Below are 22,681 nucleotides of genomic sequence, written 5' to 3'. Positions count from 1 at the left end.
CTGATCTCCTTTAGGATGTATTGTTAGATCTCCTTGCAGTCCAAGGAACTCTCAAGAGTCTTCTCTAACACCACAGTTCAAAAGCAGCAGTTCTACAGCACTCAGCTTTCTTTATAATCCAATTCTCACATTCATACATGATTACTGGAAAAACTGTAGGTTTAACTCGACAGTCCTTTGTCAGAAAAGTAACATCTCTGCTTTTTAATACATTGTCTAGGTTGATCATTGCAGAAGGCAATGGCACCCCACTCCAGTACTCTTGCCTGGAAAATCCCATGGATGGAGGAGCCTGGTAGGCTGCAGTCCATGGGGTCGCTAAGAGTCAGACATGACTGAGCGACTTCCCTTTCACTTTTCACTTTCATGCTTTGGAGGAGGAAATGGCAACCCACTCCAGTGTTCTTGCCTGGAGAATCCCAGGGACGGGGGAGCCTGGTAGGCTACAGTCTATGGGGTCTCACAGAGTCGAACACGACTGAATTGACTTAGCAGCAGCAGCAGCAGCAGGTTGATCATAGCTTTTTCAAAGAGCTCTTCAATGAGCAAGTGTCTTTTTTATTTAATGGCAGCAGTCACCACCTGCAGTGATTTTGGTGTCCAAGAATATAAATTTTGCCGCTGTTTTCCACTGTTTCTCCATCTACTTGCCATGAAGTGATGGGACAGGATGCTGTGACCTTAGTTTTCTGAATGTTGAGTTTTAAGTCAGTTTTTTCACTCTCCTCTTTCATCATCATCAAGAGGCTCTTCAGTTCCTCTTTGCTTTCTGCTGTAAGAATGGTGCCATCTGCATATCTGAGGTTATTGATATTTCTCCTGGCAATCTTGATTCCATCTTGTGCTTCATCCAGCCCAGCATTTTGCATGATGTAATATGCATTTAAGTTAAATAAGCAAGATGACAATGTATAGCCTTGATGTACTCCTTTCCCAATTTGGAACCAGCATGTTGTTCCATGTCTGGTTCTAACTACTGCCTCTTGACCCGCATACAGATTTCTCAGCAGGCAGGTAAGGTGTTCTGGTATTCCCATCTCTTTAAGAATTTTCCAGGGTTTCTGGTGATCTACAACTGTGGTGTTGGAGAAGACTCTTGAGAGCCCCTTGGACTGCAAGGAGATCCAACCAGTCCATTCTAAAGGAGATCAGTCCTGGGTGTTCTTTGAAAGGAATGATGCTAAAGCTGAAACTCCAGTACTTTAGCCACCTCATGCAGAAGAGCTGACTCACTGGAAAAGACTCTGATGCTGGGAGGGATTGGGGACCTTAGCAAAATGGGATGACAGAGGACGAGATGGCTGCATGGCATCACCGACTCGATGGACACGAGTTTGAGTGAACCCTAGGAGTTGTTGATGGACAGGGAGGCCTGGTGTGTTGCAGTTCATGGGGTCGCAAAGAGTCGGACACAACTGAGCGACTGAACTGAACTGAACACAGTCAAAAGCTTTGGCATAGTCAATAAAGCAGAGGTTGATGTTTTTCTGGAGCTCTCTTGCTTTTTTGATGATCCAACAGATGATGGGAATTTGATCTCTGCCTTTCCTAAATACAGCTTGAAACTCTGGAAGTTCTTGATTCACGTTCTGTTGAAACCTGGCTTGGAGAATTTTGAGCATTACTAACGTGTGAGATGAGTGCAATTGTGCAGTAGTTTGAACACTCTTTGGCATTGCCTTTCTTTGGGATTGGAATGAAAACTGACCTTTTCCAGTCCTGTGGCCACTGCTGAGTTTTCCAAATTTGCTGGCATAATGGGTGCAGCGCAATATGGAAAGAATAGCAACTTTATTTGAATTAGATATACAGAAAGTTAAGCTGAAAGGAATCATCTTGGCTATAGGTATATTCTGAATCGAACACTCTGGGCAGTACTTTTCCAGTGGGGAAGGAAATAACCACATCAGAGGATTCCCATTAAAAGTTCTGGGAAGGCAACAACTTATATGTCAATGAAATAGAATTTAAAAATGAGAAATAGTGTTGTAAAATAAAACTGTAGGGGGCTAATGGGAAAGGTGACAGAAATTGTTGTTTGGGGGCATATTCTGAAGTTTTGGGTATCATAGTAGTAGGTGTGGCTGTACAGGTTGTATCCTACATAACCTGGGGGGTTGTCATTCACACTGGATTATGTGTACATCCTGAACAGCTGGGCATCATGAACTTTGTTCTTAATTTGGATAACATAGAGAATCTTTGAGCTGTTTTCACATCTCAGAATGGCATGATTATTCTTGAATCTTAAGGAAATGAATTTTGCAGTTTTCTTATTCAAATTCCAGAAATATGAGTGTCAACTATATCAAACTTCATGGTCTTTTAGAGACATAAACTGGATTTGTAACTTTTCCAGAAGCAAGAGTAAAAAACAAATATGACTCTAAACCTTTTTTCCAGTGACCTCTCAAAGAAGAATTGTTGTACCCTGATAGAACTAGAAAGGTCATGATTGGGACACATAAGAGAGATTAGTTCTCTTTTGAATATTTCAAATTACTATGAATGATTTTATTACACTAAATGGACAAATTGCCCTGATTCTCCTGACAGGGCTTTATTTTTCTTTGTCTTCTCTTTCAGGCTGAAGTCATTGATGTGAGTTATGGAAATGCAGATGACTTAAAGCGGATTAAAAAAATGAAAAATGTCACAAATCGCATTGCACTCTTGAAATTAGGAAAATTGCCGCTACTTTATAAGGTTAGTCCAGTGCCCATCATTTGGTTGTGGGGTGAATATTTTGTTTAGTTGGGGTTACATGTGTATCTGGGAACATGAAGAGAGAGACTGTATGTATGTATGTGTGTGTGAGTGAGAATGTGGAGAGAGAAAGAGGCATAACGTGTCACAGGAAGATAACTTTTCCAAAATGGCTAATTTCATATTAGAGTCTTTAAGATATTGTGCTTGTGGGACCTTCATAAAGTTGGCATTCCCTTTATAACATCTATCTGAAATGGTAAAAATGAGAACCACAGTGTCCTCTTATGACATCTGTGAAACTTCTAATCTGTTATCTAATTATCATGTGCTTTATGTTACACTAGCATCTCGCAGATTTACATTCCTCAGTGATTAATTTTGTCGACTGTATAACCTCATAGTTACTGGCTGTGCTCAGAAATTTAATTAAAGTATAATATACTAAGAAGAGGCAGAGTTTGATTTATTTTATTTAAATAGAAGTTTATTAACACTCATCCACTAGATGCATTTACATAATTAAAGCAGTTCAATATAAGTATCTCGTAATGAGCCATCACAATAGAGAGTCACTACTGCTCTTCCTTAGTTCATTTTCTTTTCCTATTAGAAAAGAATGGTCAGTATAGTTCTGTCACTGGAAAACTCTGGTTCTGAACACATATTGGATTTCACCTCATTCAAAACTATACGAGCTTTGCTAACTCCTAAGAGCAAAAAAGTTTCCAGAACTCTGTTGGTACACTCTGTAAGGACACAAGAACACATTCTGTGCCTGTTTTTTAAAAATTATCTTCCAAGGATGCCCTTATACTTAAATCAATGTCTGATTATAGATAACGGGCCAGAATTTTAAGATAGTCTTGAAAATATACATTGATAACATTGATACTAGTGTTTTGTAGGATAATTTGTCACTATGTTTTAAAGGCCTTAAAGTAATCACATTTTGACCCAATAATTCCATTTCAATCAATATATTCTAAGGGAGGAAAACAGGTGTGATAAAAACATGATGCCCAATGATGTGAGAAAATACTTGAAATGATATATGCATCTAGTTTCAGTTTCCCATATGGCTCAGTGGTAAAGAATCCTCCTGCCAGTGTAGGAGACACAGGGGACACTAGTTTGATCCCTGTATTGGGAAGATCCCCTGGAGTAGGAAATAGCAATCCACTCCAGTATTCTTGCCTGGAAAATTCGATGGACAGAGGAGCCTGGTGGCCTACAGTCCATGGGGGAGCAAAGAGTTGGACATGACTGAGCACGCAGACATATATCCAGTTTAGCACTGAAAATCATGCTATACTGGTACAGCTGAATACCATACAATAATTGCAACATAAAACATATATAAAATATGTGAAAATCCTCATATGTCAAATAAATTAGAAAGAGGACATTTATAATAATTATATAAGAATAATTATTGTTACTTCTAAAAGTAACATTGTTAGAAATGTGGGCTAAATGTTTTTCTAAGCATTTTTAACATATTTTCACATTAATCTTTACAATCACCATAGTGTTGAGGTGTGGATTATTATCTTCAATTTATAGATAAGTATCACAAATGCATAAGGATGGAAATAAGATAGAGTACACTCCTCTGAAAATAGTGTAAATCTGGTAGAGGGGCAAGAACATGAAGTTTTAAATCAAGGGTACAGCTTTGATCATGGTATAAGACTAGATAGTCTAATTACTCATTTAAGACAAGTTATTCAAATTGCTTAGAGGACATTTTATTAGCAATAATCAGACGATGTCTTCCTCTAAATTTTTTGGGGAGGATGTTTCTTTTTGGATGTTTAAAAGTACAGTGGGAAAAAAATAGAGTATCCACTTATCCACAGAGGATAAATTTCAAGACCCCCATGGATGCTTGAAACCACAAATAGCACCAAACTATACATATATTATGGTTTTCCCTATACATACATACCTATGACATAATTTAATTTATAATTAAGCACAGTAAGAGATTAACAACAATAATGAATTATAGAGCAGATATAACAATATGTTGTAATAAACATTATGTGAGTGTAATATCTCCATGGGCTTCCCTGGTGGCTCAGAGGTTAAGGCGTCTGCCTCCAATGCAGGAAACCCAGGTTCAACAGTCACTCTGATCATCTAGAGGGCTGCATAGTGACTACCAGGCAGGAGAGAATACACAGTGTAGATATGCTGGACAACGGGAGCATTCACATCCTGGCTAGAGGGAGTGGGACAGCCTGAGATGTCATCAGGCTACTCAGAACAGCACATAATTTAAAACTTAGGAATGCTATTTTTAGAATTTTCCATTTAATATACTTTGAACTGTCTTTGACCCTGAGTATCTGAACCTATGAATAATGAGGAACCACTGTAACACTGTTTTGGGTATATTATATGAATCCTGATTGATCAAACTAATAGTGATATAGATACTAAAATGTTGTTTGTGGTGGGGCAATTATTTAAATTGGGTTGATGGAATTACTGATGATTTCTACTACTTTATATTTTTCTGAAGATTCTTTATAAATTTTATAAGAAAAAAATCTAAAAATTCATGTTAAGACATTAATTTTTTTTTTCTAACAATGTTTATAGGCCAAACTCTCAAAATCCTTACCAGTAGATAATGGATTAAAACAGCCAATTTCTTTTTATTTGAGTGCTCCATAGAATATTTACATTATGAAACCATTAGATGAGTTTCATAAAGTAGTGAAATAGTGGTTTAACTAGAATAGGACAGAGTTATTAAGAACCTGGTACATTTTCCCTGATCATCCTCCTTACAGGCCTATGAAAAGATTTAATAGAGAGATCTATGCAATATTCCCTGCCACACAAAGTCCTGTGCCAAGTCTAGGCAAAGAAGATAGAGCATCCTTTCTTTAAGGTTTCAAATTCTATTCCAGGCAACTTTGTTTTCTGTAATTGTCACAGAGATTATATAATCACTGATACCATATCTGTTAATATACCTTTCCACTGTAAAGAAAAAAGAAAGCATGGAGTAGACAAAAAGTTATATAGCATGATTAGAGCTGAACTTGCTTCACCTGTCCATCAAATATATTCTGAGTTTGAAATTGAAAAGAGAGGTAATACAGCAACATGGCTGGGTTGAAAAAAAAGAGAGAGGGCCAATTGACTTCTGTTTGAATTACAACTGTTAATCATGGTTCTAAATGAGCATCTGGACTGGGAACATGGGACTGACTGAGTAAAGAGAAAAGTTAATCATATTTTAACTGTGGAGTAGTATCTATATCATAGTTCAGAAATGAACCTAAGAGGGAATCTCTGCATCTGAGATGGAAAGGGCAAAGGGGAAGCATAATTGTGACATTATCTCCTAAAATGAGTAGAAAATGATCTACAGCCAAGAAAGAACAGATCTCATTAGTTTATATCATAAATTATATGTATGTGTTAATTTAGTCTCTAGAAAGGGATTGATGAGAAAATCCCTGTGTTTGTTAAAGGAATCATAAAAGGCAGATGGCTTCTAGCTTTGTGCCTTGATGTCTGCTCTTAGTTACTTCAGGAAAGGGTCAAGCAAGCTCCTCAGAACTAGCTTGTGCCAGTTTCCTTATGCTTAAACCTTAGAGGAAAGGCTTTAGGTTTCTTTGAACTTGGTATTTATAGCAGTTTATTTTATAAGAGTGTGCTTTAATCTGTCAGCTGTAAGACAAAATACTCTCTTATATATCATAATGGATTCACTTAGATTTCTCTCAGTGACAATCTGAGATACAGTACAGCAGATTCTAAAACCCTTGCAAATTCCCAAATTGCTAAATAGCTCTCAAGTATGAAATTTATTTTATAAAATATAATAAAAAGCTATTGGCTTTCCTTTAATCATTTTCCCGAAAAGCAATAGTTAAAAAAAAAAAAAATTACTGTGTACTCCATGGCAACTAGAAATCAAGTAAATCCCTCAGAAATGTGAAAGTTGGGCCATTGTCTGGGTCCACACCACATTTAAGCCCCAAGTCTTATAGGAGTCAAATTTGCATATGGTAAAATTACAAATGCATAAATATCTTATGCCTTCTGTTCATAGTGGAGTTACAGAAAAATATTCGTAAATGCTGTTGCTATTTTTTTCATAAATGGAGTAACAGAGTATAATCTTAGTACTCACAGCTAGATAGTAAAATACTAGCAAGTATTAGCTGTTTTTTACATTTTTATATCTTTTTATCTTTATAATCACAATTTTAATGTTTTAGAAATCCAAATGATTTTGTAACTTCCTACAAATGAAAGTTTCCTATCTATTCATCAGATAAGATTTATATTTTAATATCAATTGTACATTGTTTGGCCAGTGTGTAAGTTAACCAACTGCCACCCAACTCCATAAAGCATGCTTAAAGACTTGGGCCTTTTGGAAGAGCTGGTAAAGAAATGAGGAGTAGAATGCAATTTTTATGTGTTGATATTTTCAAACAAACAGATTGTTTCCAACAGCTTAAGAAAAAGTAAAGTTCATACTATTTGAATTTTAAACACAACTTCATCTAAAAATAAGTAAATATAAAACATTGAGTTGAAGAAATCTCTATATTTGGTGATTTCCCAATCAGTACTCAATAAATGGACAATAAGGTCATTAAGAAATTCTCCAGTTTAGGTAAAGTGTGGAGAAAGAGTGTATTTTGTAAACTAACCTCACATAACGTGTTTGCATGCTTTTCGTATTTGCTGAACTATAAGTTTCATTTACCCCAGTCTCCTGTTTTTCCTGATTATATTTATTCAATCCCTAGGATAACTGCATTCAAAAAATTAATTTTTAAATTTCAGTTAGAACAGCATTTACTCTATGTGGTAGAAGTTTAAGATGGTACTTCTAAAATTTATTTTTTTATATGCCAAAGTTAAAATATGATGTTTATCTAATAATTAGCATCACAATGTATGGTACCTAGTATGATAGTACAACAATGTACATAGAAAAGGAACTCAATATTTTTTTGAAGCTAAAACATTCATTGTGTGTGTGTGTATGTATGCGTGGTATATGTATGTGTACACTGGTAGAGACTTACGTGCCATGTGACAGTGAGGCTAGAAGGATACAAAAGAAGAAAAAGATTCCTTGCTTACTGAAAATTTTGACGCATTATAACTTTCCCTGCTATTGATGAAGCTAGCAGATTTATGTATGTGACACTCTGAATATTTCAGATAAAAACACCAAACATTTAATTCATTGTCACTTCATGATATTTTATGTACGCTTTTGTATATGGAAGCACACTTCATTTTTAAGGCAATTTTTAAGGCATTTCATGAACAAAAAAAAAGTGAACACTATTTTGATACTTATAAAGGATAAGTTTGTTCACTGGCTGATTTAATGAGGTATTTCATACCCTGTTCTCAGAAGTAATTGCAAAAGACCAATACTCCATATTTTAATACTGTAAGCGTCTAGAGGCTCCATTGGTCACGGAAAACATGGTCAGGACCAGAACACAAAATCAGAAAACAATGATTTAAAGCATTTAAAAGCCAAATGTGCTATTATTTTTTAAATCAGGATGCTTTCCATTTTCCACTGACTGACTTTAGTTATTTTTCTAAATGACTTAGACCAAATATTATCATATCTACAAAAGGTAGTTTCTGTTGAAATACAACTTCAATCATAGGTTATAATGAAAAAACTAGACTTAGTGTTATTCTACCATTTAGCAATCTGATTTTCAGTTCAGTTCATTTCAGTCGCTCAGTCAACCCCATGGACTCCGACCCCATGGACTGCAGCATGCTGGGCCATTGAGAACAAGAATAATTAATCCTGAATGCTTCCAACCTTATTCCTAACATTAAAATTTTTTGTGGCTTAAAACAAATAAAGGTATATCTGCAAGTCTTGAGTCTGTTGTGAATGAATCCCATAATTTAGAAGTCATGCCTGTATTTTACCTATATGATCATATAATTTAATTTTACTAACCATTTCAATATTGTGAAATCATAACAAGTGACATTATTTATTAGAAAGATTGAATTTTGCATGTATCTTTTTGTAATATGTATAAATCACCCCCATCCATTCCTGTAAGTTTGGTTGCAAAAAAAAAAAGGACTGATTATTTTGTCTTAAATGTTATAAACTAAGAAAAGCATAAATCAAGAAAGAAGCCAGAGAGAAAGGAAGGAAGGAAAGATAGGAAGAAAGAAAGAAAATGGCAGTTGACCGCCTTTAATTAACTCCTTGGGCTTCCCAGGTGGCTCAGTGGTAAAGAATCTGCCTGTCAAGGCGGGAGACACAGGAGATGTGGGTTCAGTAGCTGGGTGTGGAAGATCCCCTGGTGGAGGAAATGCCAGCCCACTCCAGTCTTCTTGCTTGGAGAATCCCATGGACAGAGGAGCCTGCTGGGCTACAGTCCATGGGGTCACAAAGAGTCGGACACAACTGAAGTGACTAAAGCCTGCACAGTGGACTACCTGAAACTATTCATGTTTCAGAAACATTTTTTTATACATTATGTATCACTCTAAAATCTGAAAGTATAAGTTTTAGACATGTTTTAATTTTTGAGAACTTATTTGACACACCAGTGTAGATCTCTCGATGATGATGACGTCTGGCTTTGAGGTAATCCTGAGCTATCCTTTCACATTTCAGTTTTTCCTCTCTCTGTCTGGTTGACAGTTTTCACTTTTTTCCTACTGTAGATGGGTTTCCCAGTCTTTCCAGTGTGTTGTCTTCTGTATCCACCAGGTGATTTGTTTTGAATAGTGAAGCGCAGCATGGCAAGATGCAAAGATGGAAGAGACTAGCTTAATTTCTAGCTCTTCTGTTTGATGTCTGTGTGACTTTGGAATATTATCTAAAACCTCAGGGTTTTTTAATTCATTTTTTTAATTCACAAAGTGGTGATAAAAGCAATCCCAACTTGCATGGTTATATGAATATTGAATCTTAAAATGCATGCATGATTTTTAATAAATACTAGTTATTCTTAGTAAGCCCTTAAAATCTGAGTAAAATTCTAAAGAGAAAGGATATGAATTGAATAATGGGGAATGACAGCTCTCTCAAACTTGTAAAACTGAACTGGATATAATAATATACTTAAGATAAATCAGTTACAGAAATACAGTCTTTTGAGATTGTGCTTCTTGCATTAAGAGTAAAAAATTATGCTGATACTGTGTAGCATCTCAAACCATAAAAATAAATAAAGTTGTCTCTAATGATTTCTGTGGAATAAGACAGGTATAAATAAACAGAAAAATAAATGTTAAAGGTAAATATAATTAGACTATTAAGGATGAATATAAGCAATAACATACAGGGTAGTAAATGCTTTTGATTTTTATATTCTTCAATATGCATTTTAATGCCTAGATATTTTTTGTCAGGTAATGGAATTATATAATATTTAAAAATAATATTGTTTTAGGAATTGAAACTGTATTACTATTATAGAGTAGTTGTATAAACATCTAATACAGATTTTAAACTGAAAATTGAGGTATTATATATGATTCAAGAGTATCATGAAAGTGCCTCTATATCATAAGGCTGTTATCAAAATTAAATTATGCATGTAAGTACTTAACACAATGCCAAGAATATACTAAACACTCCTTAAAAGAAAGCTAATATTTTGTTTAATCAACTCAAAATGTTTATTAAATACTACATTTTCTACTTGAATTCCATTTTTCTTATTGGTCCTCATTCTGTGTGGTCAAAAATTTAAGACCTTATCATTTGCTAAATGGTTTAATCCCAGCCTTGTTTGTTTAAAGCTCAGTACTTCAGTAAAGGGTTTAGATTATTTCAGGAATGATTATGATGTTGAAACTTTAGCTTAAGATTTTCTCATGTATTTGCTGTTAGAGTATCCTAAAACTGACTTGGAAATTTTGCATAGTTCTTTCACTTTTGTGTTGATATTTCATAGAGGTCATGGATATTAACAAATTGTTTTAATTATAAAATAGATAAATCCTTTGCTCCACATTAACAAAGTTTAAAAAATCACTACATAACTATTAATCACTGTATGACTCTAAGTTCTTTCCTTTTACTTTTTTTTCTCATTTATTTTCTTATGGTAAAAATAGATTACTGCCTTGCTCAGGAATGCATTGGTTCTGAGCAGCAACTTGGATTTTACTAATTTGTTGTTCCTGTGAGATATGTGAAGACAAACTTAAAATACTTCTGGAAGAAAATAGCATTGAAAAAGTATTAATAGTTAGGTAAAAAAGTACCTCTCCCTAAAATTTATTTAGTTAAAATTATAGCTACACAATATATTGTATCTATTTTTTAATTCAGTGTACTTATTTTATAAAAAATTAACCTTTAATAAGCTATAAAATCTTAATGTAGCTACATAAGCTTAAAATATTTTCACTTGAATTTTGAAAACAATATACACTCAATAAAATATTATTTTAATAAGTTACTATTAATGTATGTTACTTTATTTTCATAAATATTCATTAAATTGCTTTTTAACTCAAAGTATGTTTTTACTGTGTTTATGCAAAGTTATTGGGAAGGTTTTATAGCCTACTATATATTATACTTAAGAATAAAGTTTTTCTGGTTTTAATAATGTGCAGGTTGAAAATAACTTTTCTGTTACAGGTTTTTAAAGTAATTTTCAGTTTAGTCTAAATCTATTGTGGGCTCAATCACTTCAATCATGTCCGACTTTTTGTGACCCCCATGGGCTACCCACCAGGTTCCTCTGTCCTTGGGATTTTTCCAGCAAGAATACTGGAGTAGATTGCCATGCCCTCCTCCCGGGGATCCCAGGTCTACCACTTAAATCACTGACTCAATCTTCAAATCTTTTCATCTCAGTAAGACTTACTTCCTTGTAAAACCAGTATAATTATAGTCATCTAGCTTATAGTAAATGCTCAACAAATGTCTATTGCTTTTGTGTTGTAACCAGGTAATTCTTATTGTCACTGGAGATTTTAAATAACATAGTTTCCTGAATAATATTTATGTAACAATGTATTTTTCTTTCAGATACTTTACTTCATATAAACATGAATAGTTGTAGCAAAATCCTAGTGAAGTAGGCATGATCCTGGCTCTATAGTGAGTAACTTAGTCTCTGAGATTTTTGAGTGTCTTACTCAGTATCATACCTGTATTACACAGAAGGGCTAAGGTTGTCATTCCAAATCCAGTGCACTTTTTGCTTCCCAGAGCTTCATAACATATCTGTATTTATGAATGAAACTTTAAGTGCCTTTTCTCAGACATTAGCACCACTATGGCTTTGATGATGGTTCTTCACAATTAAACAAAGAGTTTTCAGATAACTTTCAAATGGTTCAGAGTGAGAATGCTACATATGGAAAACAGCAAATGTGGGGAAAAATAACATCTGAAGAAGCTTTTAATATGTGAGTGTTAATCCTGCTACATTGTTCCTTTAAATTGAAATCTTCAAAATAAAAATTGGGGGGAGTGTTGTGATGTGAGTGGACTAAATCAGGATTCTCAACAGGTGCTGCAAATGCCTCTGTTTCAATGTTAATTTAGTTTATCTGCCCACCCCAACCCACCCCCTCACCAAGAGAGTGCTTTCATGCCACTCAAATGGGAAATCATGTGAACAAGATTTCCCATTTCTATAGGGAGTCTTTCAGTTGGCTTCTGCTCTTTGTTAATCAGGCATACTAATCAGAATTCAGATTTACCAGTTTAGCAGTCCAAAATCTGACTTGATTTAAGGGATAAAAATATCACTAGATATTCTTCCTGAAATATGGTACAAATCAATTGATGGGTTGGATATGGTCATTAAAGTTAAATCGCTCTTCATCCACATTGACTGAATTTTGATGTTTTTATCAGATTGCTGACAGCCAGGAAGACATTGCCTTGGGCACCTAAACAAAAGAAAGCTGAATGTGAATTAGTGTTGAGTTTGTCCCTGACCAAAGTGCCTGGTGAAATCAAGGGGCACTTGTATATCTGAGCTCGCTTATTACTAAAGAAGAGTTCTCATTAACTTGTTCAGGAAAGTGTTGCCATTAAATCTTATCTTGAATGAGAGAAATTTGTAACTTGAAAATGTTTATGAATATTTCATAAGAATCGTCTTAGGGTGCAGGCTTGTATGTGATAGCCTAGCAAAGGTTGACAGATATGTGGAATATTGTAATGACTTGATGGATGCATATGGAATGTTTAATGAGAAAATGAGAAGTAACTGCTGGGCTGCTATGAACATCTTCTGGTACTGTAGTGATTTTTGTTGGCTGTTAACAAAACTCTCAGAAAAAGGAATAGCTTCTAATTATGACAAGCATATTTTATTGTGCTAACTAGGCCTATATATTTGGGGTAAGGATTACTGATTTATTTATTGTCTTTCGTAAAATGCATTTTAAAAAATACACATCTAAGCAGACTAGGTCTTAATGAGTAGGCACACTTTTTGTTGTTGTTGCTGTTGTTGTTGTTGTTAAAGATCCTGTATAATTGTATTCTCTTACTGTTTTGATTTCTCAGAATCTCAGAGGAATTTGGTTATATAAGAATAGGAATCATTTGGCCCTAGAGCAACTGAAAAAGACCGGGAAATATCAGGGCAGTATCATTAAAAATAAGCAAAAACTTACTGATTCATTTTATCAAGAAAAAGATATACAAAAGTAGAAAAATAATCTTTCCTAAGCACAGTTAATTAGTAGAATCTCAGGGTAGGTTTGATTTGCTCTATTTTAAGATGGGTAGAAGAATTTGAGGGACTGATTTAGAAATGGTTGAAGGAACAGGAAAATGTGGTAAATTATTTAGCTGAAAGTTACTTAATCTGAAGAAAAGGCTGAGGGGAAAGTTAAGAACCATTTTCAAGCACAAGAAGGAATTTTCAGGTCTTAAAAATTAGGAACTGTTCCAATTTTTGCAGAGATTAAAGCTATGGACTTCAATTACAACAAAATATTTTTAGGTTGCACAGAAATAATTTAATAAAATAAGGCTGATTAAGTACCAGAAATAGCTTCTAAAGACCGTTATCCTAGTCTGCTTATAGAACTTTAAAATACTTAATGTTTTATATGTTTCTTGATATATACATTAATATACATTTAATATTTGTATATATGTATATGTATCCTTGATAATTTACTACAAGTTACAGAGTTATATTATATATAGGTTTAGTATATGTCGAATTTTAGCTATCTTTTTCTTTATACCACTTTAGGCTCTGGTAAGAAAACTTTCAAACCAAAAATAAGAAGGCTCGTAATGTTTCCATACTTTATTTTTTTTTTTAATTTTTTATTTTTTTTTTAAATTTTAAAATCTGTAATTCTTACATGCGTTCCCAAACATGAACCCCCCTCCCACCTCCCTCCCCACAACATCTCTCTGGGTCATCCCCATGCACCAGCCCCAAGCAAGCTGCACCCTACGTCAGACATGGACTGGCGATTCAATTCTTACATGACAGTATACATGTTAGAATTCCCATTCTCCCAAATCATCCCACCCTCTCCCTCTCCCTCTGAGTCCAAAAGACTGGTATACACATCTGTGTCTTTTTTCCTGTCTTGCATACAGGGTCGTCATTGCCATCTTCCTAAATTCCATATATATGTGTTAGTATACTGTATTGGTGTTTTTCTTTCTGGCTTACTTCACTCTGTATAATTGGCTCCAGTTTCATCCATCTCATCAGAACTGATTCAAATGAATTCTTTTTCACGGCTGAGTAATACTCCATTGTGTATATGTACCACAGCTTTCTTATCCATTCATCTGCTGATGGACATCTAGGTTGTTTCCATGTCCTGGCTATTATAAACAGTGCTGCAATGAACATTGGGGTACATGTGTCTCTTTCAATTCTGGTTTCCTCGGTGTGTATGCCCAGAAGTGGGATTGCTGGGTCATAAGGTAGTTCTATTTGCAATTTTTTAAGGAATCTCCACACTGTTCTCCATAGTGGCTGTACTAGTTTGCATTCCCACCAACAGTGTAGGAGGGTTCCCTTTTCTCCACACCCTCTCCAGCATTTATTGCTTGCAGATTTTTGGATCGCAGCCATTCTGACTGGTGTGAAGTGGTACCTCATTGTGGTTTTGATTTGCATTTCTCTAATAATGAGTGATGTTGAGCATCTTTTCATGTATTTGTTAGCCATCCGTATGTCTTCTTTGGAGAAATGTCTATTTAGTTCTTTGGTCCATTTTTTGATTGGGTCGTTTATTTTTCTGGAATTGAGCTGCATAAGTTGCTTGTATATTTTTGAGATTAGTTGTTTGTCAGTTGCTTCATTTGCTATTATTTTCTCCCATTCAGAAGGCTGTCTTTTCACCTTGCTTATATTTTCCTTTGTTGTACAGAAGCTTTTAATTTTAATTAGATCCCATTTGTTTATTTTTGCTTTTATTTCCAGAATTCTGGGAGGTGGATCATAGAGGATCCTGCTGTGATTTATGTCTGAGAGTGTTTTGCCTATGTTCTCCTCTAGGAGTTTTATAGTTTCTGATCTTACATTTAGATCTTTAATCCATTTTGAGTTTATTTTTGTGTACGGTGTTAGAAAGTGATCTAGTTTCATTCTTTTACAAGTGGTTGACCAGTTTTCCCAGCACCACTTGTTAAAGAGATTAAAAAGATCATACACCATGACCAAGTGGGCTTTATCCCAGGGATGCAAGGATTCTTCAATATCCGCAAATCAATCAATGTAATTCACCACATTAACAAATTGAAAAATAAAAACCATATGATTATCTCAATAGATGCAGAGAAGGCCTTTGACAAAATTCAACATCCATTTATGATAAAAACTCTCCAGAAAGCAGGAATAGAAGGAACATACCTCAACATAATAAAAGCTATATATGACAAACCCACAGCAAACATTATCCTCAATGGTGAAAAATTGAAAGCATTTCCCCTAAAGTCAGGAACAAGACAAGGGTGTCCACTTTCACCGCTACTATTCAACATAGTTCTGGAAGTTTTGGCCACAGCAATCAGAGCAGAAAAAGAAATAAAAGGAATCCAAATTGGAAAAGAAGAAGTAAAACTCTCACTGTTTGCAGATGACATGATCCTCTACATGGAAAACCCTAAAGACTCCACCAGAAAATTACTAGAGCTAATCAATGAATATAGTAAAGTTGCAGGATATAAAATCAACACACAGAAATCCCTTGCATTCCTATACACGAATAATGAGAAAGTAGAAAGAGAAATTAAGGAAACAATTCCATTCACCATTGCAACGAAAAGAATAAAATACTTAGGAATATATCTACCTAAAGAAACTAAAGACCTATATATAGAAAACTATAAAACACTGATGAAGGAAATCAAAGAGGACACTAATAGATGGAGAAATATACCATGTTCATGGATCGGAAGAATCAATATAGTGAAAATGAGGATACTACCCAAAGCAATTTACAAATTCAATGCAATCCCTATCAAGCTACCAGCCACATTTTTCACAGAACTAGAACAAATAATTTCAAGATTTGTATGGAAATACAAAAAACCTCGAATAGCCAAAGCAATCTTGAGGAAGAAGAATGGAACTGGAGGAATCAACTTGCCTGACTTCAGGCTCTACTACAAAGCCACAGTCATCAAGACAGTATGGTACTGGCACAAAGACAGACATATAGATCAATGGAACAAAATAGAAAGCCCAGAGATAAATCCACACACATATGGACACCTTATCTTTGACAAAGGAGGCAAGAATATACAATGGAGTAAAGACAATCTCTTTAACAAGTGTTTCCATACTTTAGTAGTAATGGTTTTGTGATAAGGTAGGCTGAGGAATTGGTCCTTTCTGAAAGCAGTGGTTAAGGCATTTATGAACTCATTACTTCATTCTAGTAAAAGATGTTAGACCTTTTCATTCAACTTATGGCAAATATACTTTAAAAGAAAAGTCTGCTCCAAGGATGCATTGATTTACAAATATTTTTAGAAAATCAGACAGTTGTGTGTATATTTTTAAGAAAATGAGTTTATTATATTTTTAGTCAAATCAATGTGAATTATTCATCTTTAGTGTTAAAAGAGGACTGTGTATGTGGATGACTTATTTTCACTTGTGAAGATGACTACTGTCTATGCTACTCTGACTGACATAATCCCTATCCAGACCATCTTGGTATTATGGAAAGATTGCTGCCACTCCCCCTGCTTTAGCATGATCTGCTGATGCTGTTTCATTCAGGGCTAGAATTGATTTTTTTTTTTTATGCTTAAAGTAATTTGTAACTTTACCAAAGTAAAAATCGATCATATTTCATTTTATGATAACATCAGTCATTTAGATAATTTCATATCCTGACTGTCTTGGAGCTGGACTAACAATGTACTCCTGTACAGACTCCCAGAACAGGGCTTGAAAAGAAGAGCATTTAATCCCAGTGACTGTGGCCCTATCCATCTCATGTTTACCTCATAGGAGATGGAAGATTAAATCATTCGAAATGTGCTACTTATGCTTTAGGTTATCATTCCACTTTCAAGGAATCTTTGTGACAGAGCTAAGATTAATTAGCTTATTGGATCTGATTACCATAGACCCTGATTTCTGTTAATAGCTGTGTTTATCATCTTAATGTCAAATTTGCTTCTAGCAATTTACTTGATCACATAAATGTATGATGCATTGACCCTGCTACATTTGACATCAGATTAATATTGAGGGTTGAGAGGCTGATTTCTGCTATCATATGTCATCCTTAGTACTGCCTTCTCTATCCCACAAAACCATTTAAAGCATTGCTTTTTATAATGTAGAAGATGTTTCTAGGAGGACTTGAAACATATGCAACTCATTTCTCATATGAAATGGGGTAATTCCATCTGTAATTCTAGGTCTATAGGCACCTAATTTTATAAATTATTTGATCAGTTCTTTTCACTTATTTATCTTATTTAAAGTCGTGGATATTTTACTTTAAAGGGTAGCCTTTTCTAACGGGGAGGTACTAAGATTAAAAAATGTGAGAAAACTAAACATAATCATAGCAATATAGCAATAACATGTAACAATAATAACTTGGAGGATATGGATCAGGATAAGTAAAGCAACAATATTTGACTTATGTTTTATAGTTCATCTACCGAGGATCCATTTTCCATAGGTCTACCTCTAAATATTTAGTGCATTGAAAATCTTGGTTTATGTAATTTAATATTAGATTCTCATAGTAAGTTGATTTCATTTTTCATCTTAATTAAAAGGCATTGGGTGTCTCATTGTTCGTGTAGGTTCATAAATATATATATATATATGAATATGGCTGCTTATTTTTCATTGCACCATAAGTGATAGACTGTTGCAGTTGTGTTTGTCCTTATCCTACAATTTATCTCTGCACATATGCCTATAGATAAGAAAAAGTCACTAAAGTTTAATTTGGTAGCATATTTGCAAGTAGCCAAGATTTTTCTTTCTCTAAGTATTTCATTTAAAAGTATTCTATTGCACATTTCCTATTAGAAATCAATGCCAATGATTTTCAGTTGCTGCACTAGGTTATCTTCCATATTGAAATCTTGAAATTTTTATTCATTTAGAAGAGATGATCATTCAAGGTTATCAATAACAAAATCTTAATCTTAAGATGATATAGTGTTCATTCAGGTTTTTTCATAAGATGTTACATCTTGCGGAAAAACTCGAAAAACATTTTTGGCCAGCCCAATCAAAGTAGGTTAAGATATTTGCAAGGATCAAAGGGTTGCGGCATAGATCAAAAGGAGACCATTTATTCTCCTTTTTATCCCTACTGTTAGAGTATTTGATAATGAAGTATCAGGATGGGGAGTGGCCAGTGAGTAAAGAATTGTTGTTTCTATTACATTTTGTTTTGGATATGAATCTATGGTGAATATAAAGGTAGTTTTTACTACTTTTCCTTAATACATTTCTGTTGATTCAAAGTAATCTAAAATAAGCATATTACTGCTATTTTGTTTTTTTTTTCCTACACATTAAAATGTCTTTAATAGGATTTTCTTTGATTTATTTGAATATTTTAGAAAGGGTAACTATAGATTGTTGTTCACTTACTCACTTGTGTCCAACTATTTGCAACCCCATGAAGTGCAGCATACCAGGCTTCCCTGTCCTTTACCATCTCCCAGAGTTTACTCAAACTCATATCATGAGTCAGTGATGCTATCCAAACATCTCATTCTCAGTTGTCCCCTTTTCCTCCTGCCTTCAGTGTTTCCTAGCAACAGGGTCTTTTCCAATGAGTAAGCTCTTTGCATCAGGTGGCTAATGAATCAGCGTCAGTCCTTCTAATGAATATTCAGGGTTGATTTCTTTAGAATTTACTGGTTTGATCTCCTTGTTGACCAAGGGACTCCCAAGAGTCTTCTCCAGCACCACAGTTTGAAAGCATCAGTTCTTTGGCATGTAGCTTATTTATGGTCCAATTCTCACATCCATACATGACTATTGAAAAAAATCATAGCTTTGACTAGATGGACCTTCGTCAGCAAAGTGATGTCTCTGCTTTTGAATATGCTGTCTAGGTGGTTCATAGCTTTTCTTCCAAGCAAACATCTTTGAACTTCATGGCTGTAGTCACTGTCCGCAGTGATTTTAGAGCCCAAGAAAATGAAATATGTCAGTGTCCATATTTTCCCCATCTATTTACCATGAAGTGATAGAACCAGATGCCACCATCTTCATTTTCTGAATGTTGAGTTTTAAGCCAGTTTTTTCACTCCCCTCTTTCACCCTCATCAAAAGGCTCTTTGGTGACTTCACTTTTGGCCATTAGAGTGGTGTCATCTGCATATCTGAAGTTGTTGATATTTCTTCTGGCTATCGTGATTCTCGCAGAAGGCAATGGCACCCCACTCCAGTACTCTTTCTGGAAAATCCCATGGATGAAGGAGCCTGGTGGGCTGCAGTCCATGGGGTCGCTAAGGGTCAGACACGACTGAGAGACTTCACTTTCACTTTTCACTTTCATGCATTGGAGAAGGAAATGGCAACCCACTCCAGTGTTCTTGCCTGGAGAATCCCAGGGATGAGAGAGCCTGGTGGGCTGCCGTATATGGGGTCACATAGAGTTGGACACGACTGAAGTGACTTAGCAGTATCTTGATTCTAGATTGGGATTCATCCAGCCCAGGATTTTGCATGATGTACTCTGAATGTAAGATAAACAAGCAGGGTGACAATATACAGCCTTTCCAAGTTTGGAACCAGTTTGTTGTTCCATGTACAGTTCTAACTGTTGCTTCTTGACTTACATTTGGGTTTCTGAGGAGGCAAGTAAGGTGGTGTGGTATTCCCACCTCATTAAGAATTTTCTACAGTTTGTTGTGCCCACACAGTCAAAGGTTTTAACATAGTCAATGAAGTAGAAGTAGATATTTCTCTGGAATTCTCTTGCTTTTTCTATGATCTAGCAGATGTTGGCAATTTGAGCTCTGGTTCCTCTGGCTTTTCTAAATCCATCTTGTACATCTGGGAGTTCTTGGTTCACATACTATTGAAGCCTAGCTTGAAGGATTTTGAGCAATACATTGCTAGCATGTGAAATGAGTACAATCATGCAGTAGCTTGAACATTCTTGACATTGCCTTTCTTTACTATTAGAATGAAAACTGACTTTTTCCAATCCTGTGGCCACTGCTGAGTTTTCCAAATTTGCTGATGTATTAAGTGCAGCACATTAACAGCATTATCTTTTAGGATTTGAAATGCTTGGCTGGAATTCTATCATCTAAACTAGCTTTGTATGTAGTAGTGCTTTCTAAGGCCCACTTGACTTCACACTCTAGGTGAGTGACCACACCATTGTGGTTATCTGGACCATTAAGAATTTTTGTGTGTGTGTGCAGTTCTGTGTTCTTGCCACCTCTCCTTAAGCTCTTATGCTTCTTCAGATCCTTACCTTCTCTGTCCTTTATTTTGCCTACCTTTGCATAAAATGTCCCCTTGATATCTCTAATTTCCTTGAAGAGGTCTCTAGTCATTCCCATTCTATTTTTTCCTCTATTTTTTCCTCTATTCTTTTGCATTATTCACTTAAGAAGGCTTTCTTATTTCTCCTTGCTATCCTTTGCAACTCTGCATTTAATTAGGTATAATTTTCCCTTTTTCCTTTGCCTTTCACTTCTTTTTTCTCAGTTATTTGTAAGGCCTCCTCAGCCAACCATTTTGCCTTCTTGCATTTCTTTTTCTTTGGGATGGTTTTGGTCACAACCTACTGTACAATGTTGCAAAGCCCTATCCATAGTTCTTTAGGCACTCTGTCTGCCAGATCTAGTCCCTTCAATCTATTCCTCACTTCCCGTGTATAATCATAAGGGATTTGATTTAGATCACCTGAAAGGCCTACTGGTTTTCTTTACTTTCTTCAATTTAAGTCTGAATTTTGCAATAAAGAGTTCTTAATCTGAGCCACAGTCAGCTTCTGGTCTTGTTTATGCTGACTATATAGAGCTTCTCCATCTTTGGCCACAAAGAATATATTCAATCTGATTTCAGTATTGACCATCTGGTGACGTTCATGTGTAGAGCTGTCTCTTGTGTTTTTGGAAGAAAGTGTTTGCTATGATAAGTCTGTTCTCTTGCAAACTTCTGTTAGCTTTTTCTTGCTTCATTTTGTACTCCAAGGCCAAACTTGCCTGTTACTCCAGGTATCTCTTGACATTCTACTTTTGCATCCTAGTCCCCTATAATGAAAAGGGCATTTCTTTTGGTGTTAGTTCTAGAAGATATTGTATGTCTTCATTGATCCATTCAACTTCAACTTCTTCAGCATTAGTGTTGGGGCATAGACTTGGATTACTGTGCTGTTGAATGGTTTGCCTTGGATACAAACCGAGATCATTCTGTCATTTTTGAGACTGCACCCAAGTAGTGCATTTTGGACTCTTTTGTTGACTATGATGGCTACTCCATTTCTTCTAAGGGATTCTTGCCCACAATAGTAGATATAATGTTCATCTGAATTAAATTTGCCCATTACCATCCATTTATGTTCACTGATTCCTAAAATGTTGATGTTCACTCTTGCCATCTCCTGTTTGACCACATTCAATTTACCTTGATTAATGGACCCAACTTTCCAGGTTCCTATGCAATATTGCTCTTTAGGTCATCGGACTTTACTTTCTCCACCAGACACAGCCACAACTGGGTGTTGTTTCCATTTTGGCTCACCCTCTTCATTATGTCTGGAGCTATTTCTCTGCTCTTCCCCAGTAGCATATCAAACACCGACCGACATGGGGGTCTTATCTTTCTTTGTCATATCTTTTTGCCTTTCATGCTGCTCATGGGGTTCTCAAGGCAAGAATACTGAAGTAGTTTGCCATTCCCTTCTCCAGAGGACCACATTTTGTCAGAGCTCTCCACCGTGACCCATCTGTCTTGGGTGGCCCTACATGACATGGCTCAGAATTTCATTGAATTACACAAGGCTGTGATCCAAGTGATCATTTTGGTTAGTTGTCTGTGAGTGTGTTTTTCATTTAGGAGGCCATCGGATTGCATTTTTTTGCTTCTTCTGTCTGCCCTCTATTGGATGAGGATAAGAGGCTATAGATTAATACAGTTTTATTATACATTATACTTAAAGTTTAAATATAAATTAATTTTAAATATACATATAAATAGTTCCCAAAATAATCCAAAAAGCATCATAGTACAACAAAAGAAAGTAAAATAAATAAATATTACATACACAGTATTTTTGAATTCTATGCCTTGAATTCTATTCTACATAGAGATTTCAATGTCAAGTCTTAGAATATTAGTGAACTCTGTGTACTTGTTTTAAGTTGGCATAACTGACTTTTCCCAATAAAAGAACAACCATAAAATTAACTAATGAGGGAAAGGAACTTAGTGCCTAAAGGCCCAAGCTCTGGCAGAAAACATTTTGGGACTTAAATCCTGGTTCAATGTATTACATCAAGACAGTCACTTCA

At 35.3% G+C, this 22,681-nt stretch overlaps 1 protein-coding gene across 2 annotated transcripts in view; it reads left to right on the top strand.

The window, feature by feature from the left end:
* The window catches only part of NAALADL2 (N-acetylated alpha-linked acidic dipeptidase like 2), a 1,631,204-nt gene that overhangs the window by 885,218 nt on the left and 723,305 nt on the right, over positions 1 to 22,681 (top strand). For both annotated transcript variants that reach the window (XM_013964525.2, XM_005675296.3), the window contains one exon: positions 2,587 to 2,706. In XM_013964525.2, the coding sequence (XP_013819979.2) occupies positions 2,587 to 2,706 (120 nt within the window). The remainder of the gene's footprint in view (positions 1 to 2,586; positions 2,707 to 22,681) is intronic.

This window comes from Capra hircus, chromosome 1 (assembly GCF_001704415.2).
Source record: "Capra hircus breed San Clemente chromosome 1, ASM170441v1, whole genome shotgun sequence".
In the NCBI taxonomy this organism is placed as follows: domain Eukaryota; kingdom Metazoa; phylum Chordata; class Mammalia; order Artiodactyla; family Bovidae; genus Capra; species Capra hircus.
The sequence above is the reverse complement of the archived record's forward strand: the minus strand, read 5'-3'. Positions and strand labels throughout refer to the sequence as shown.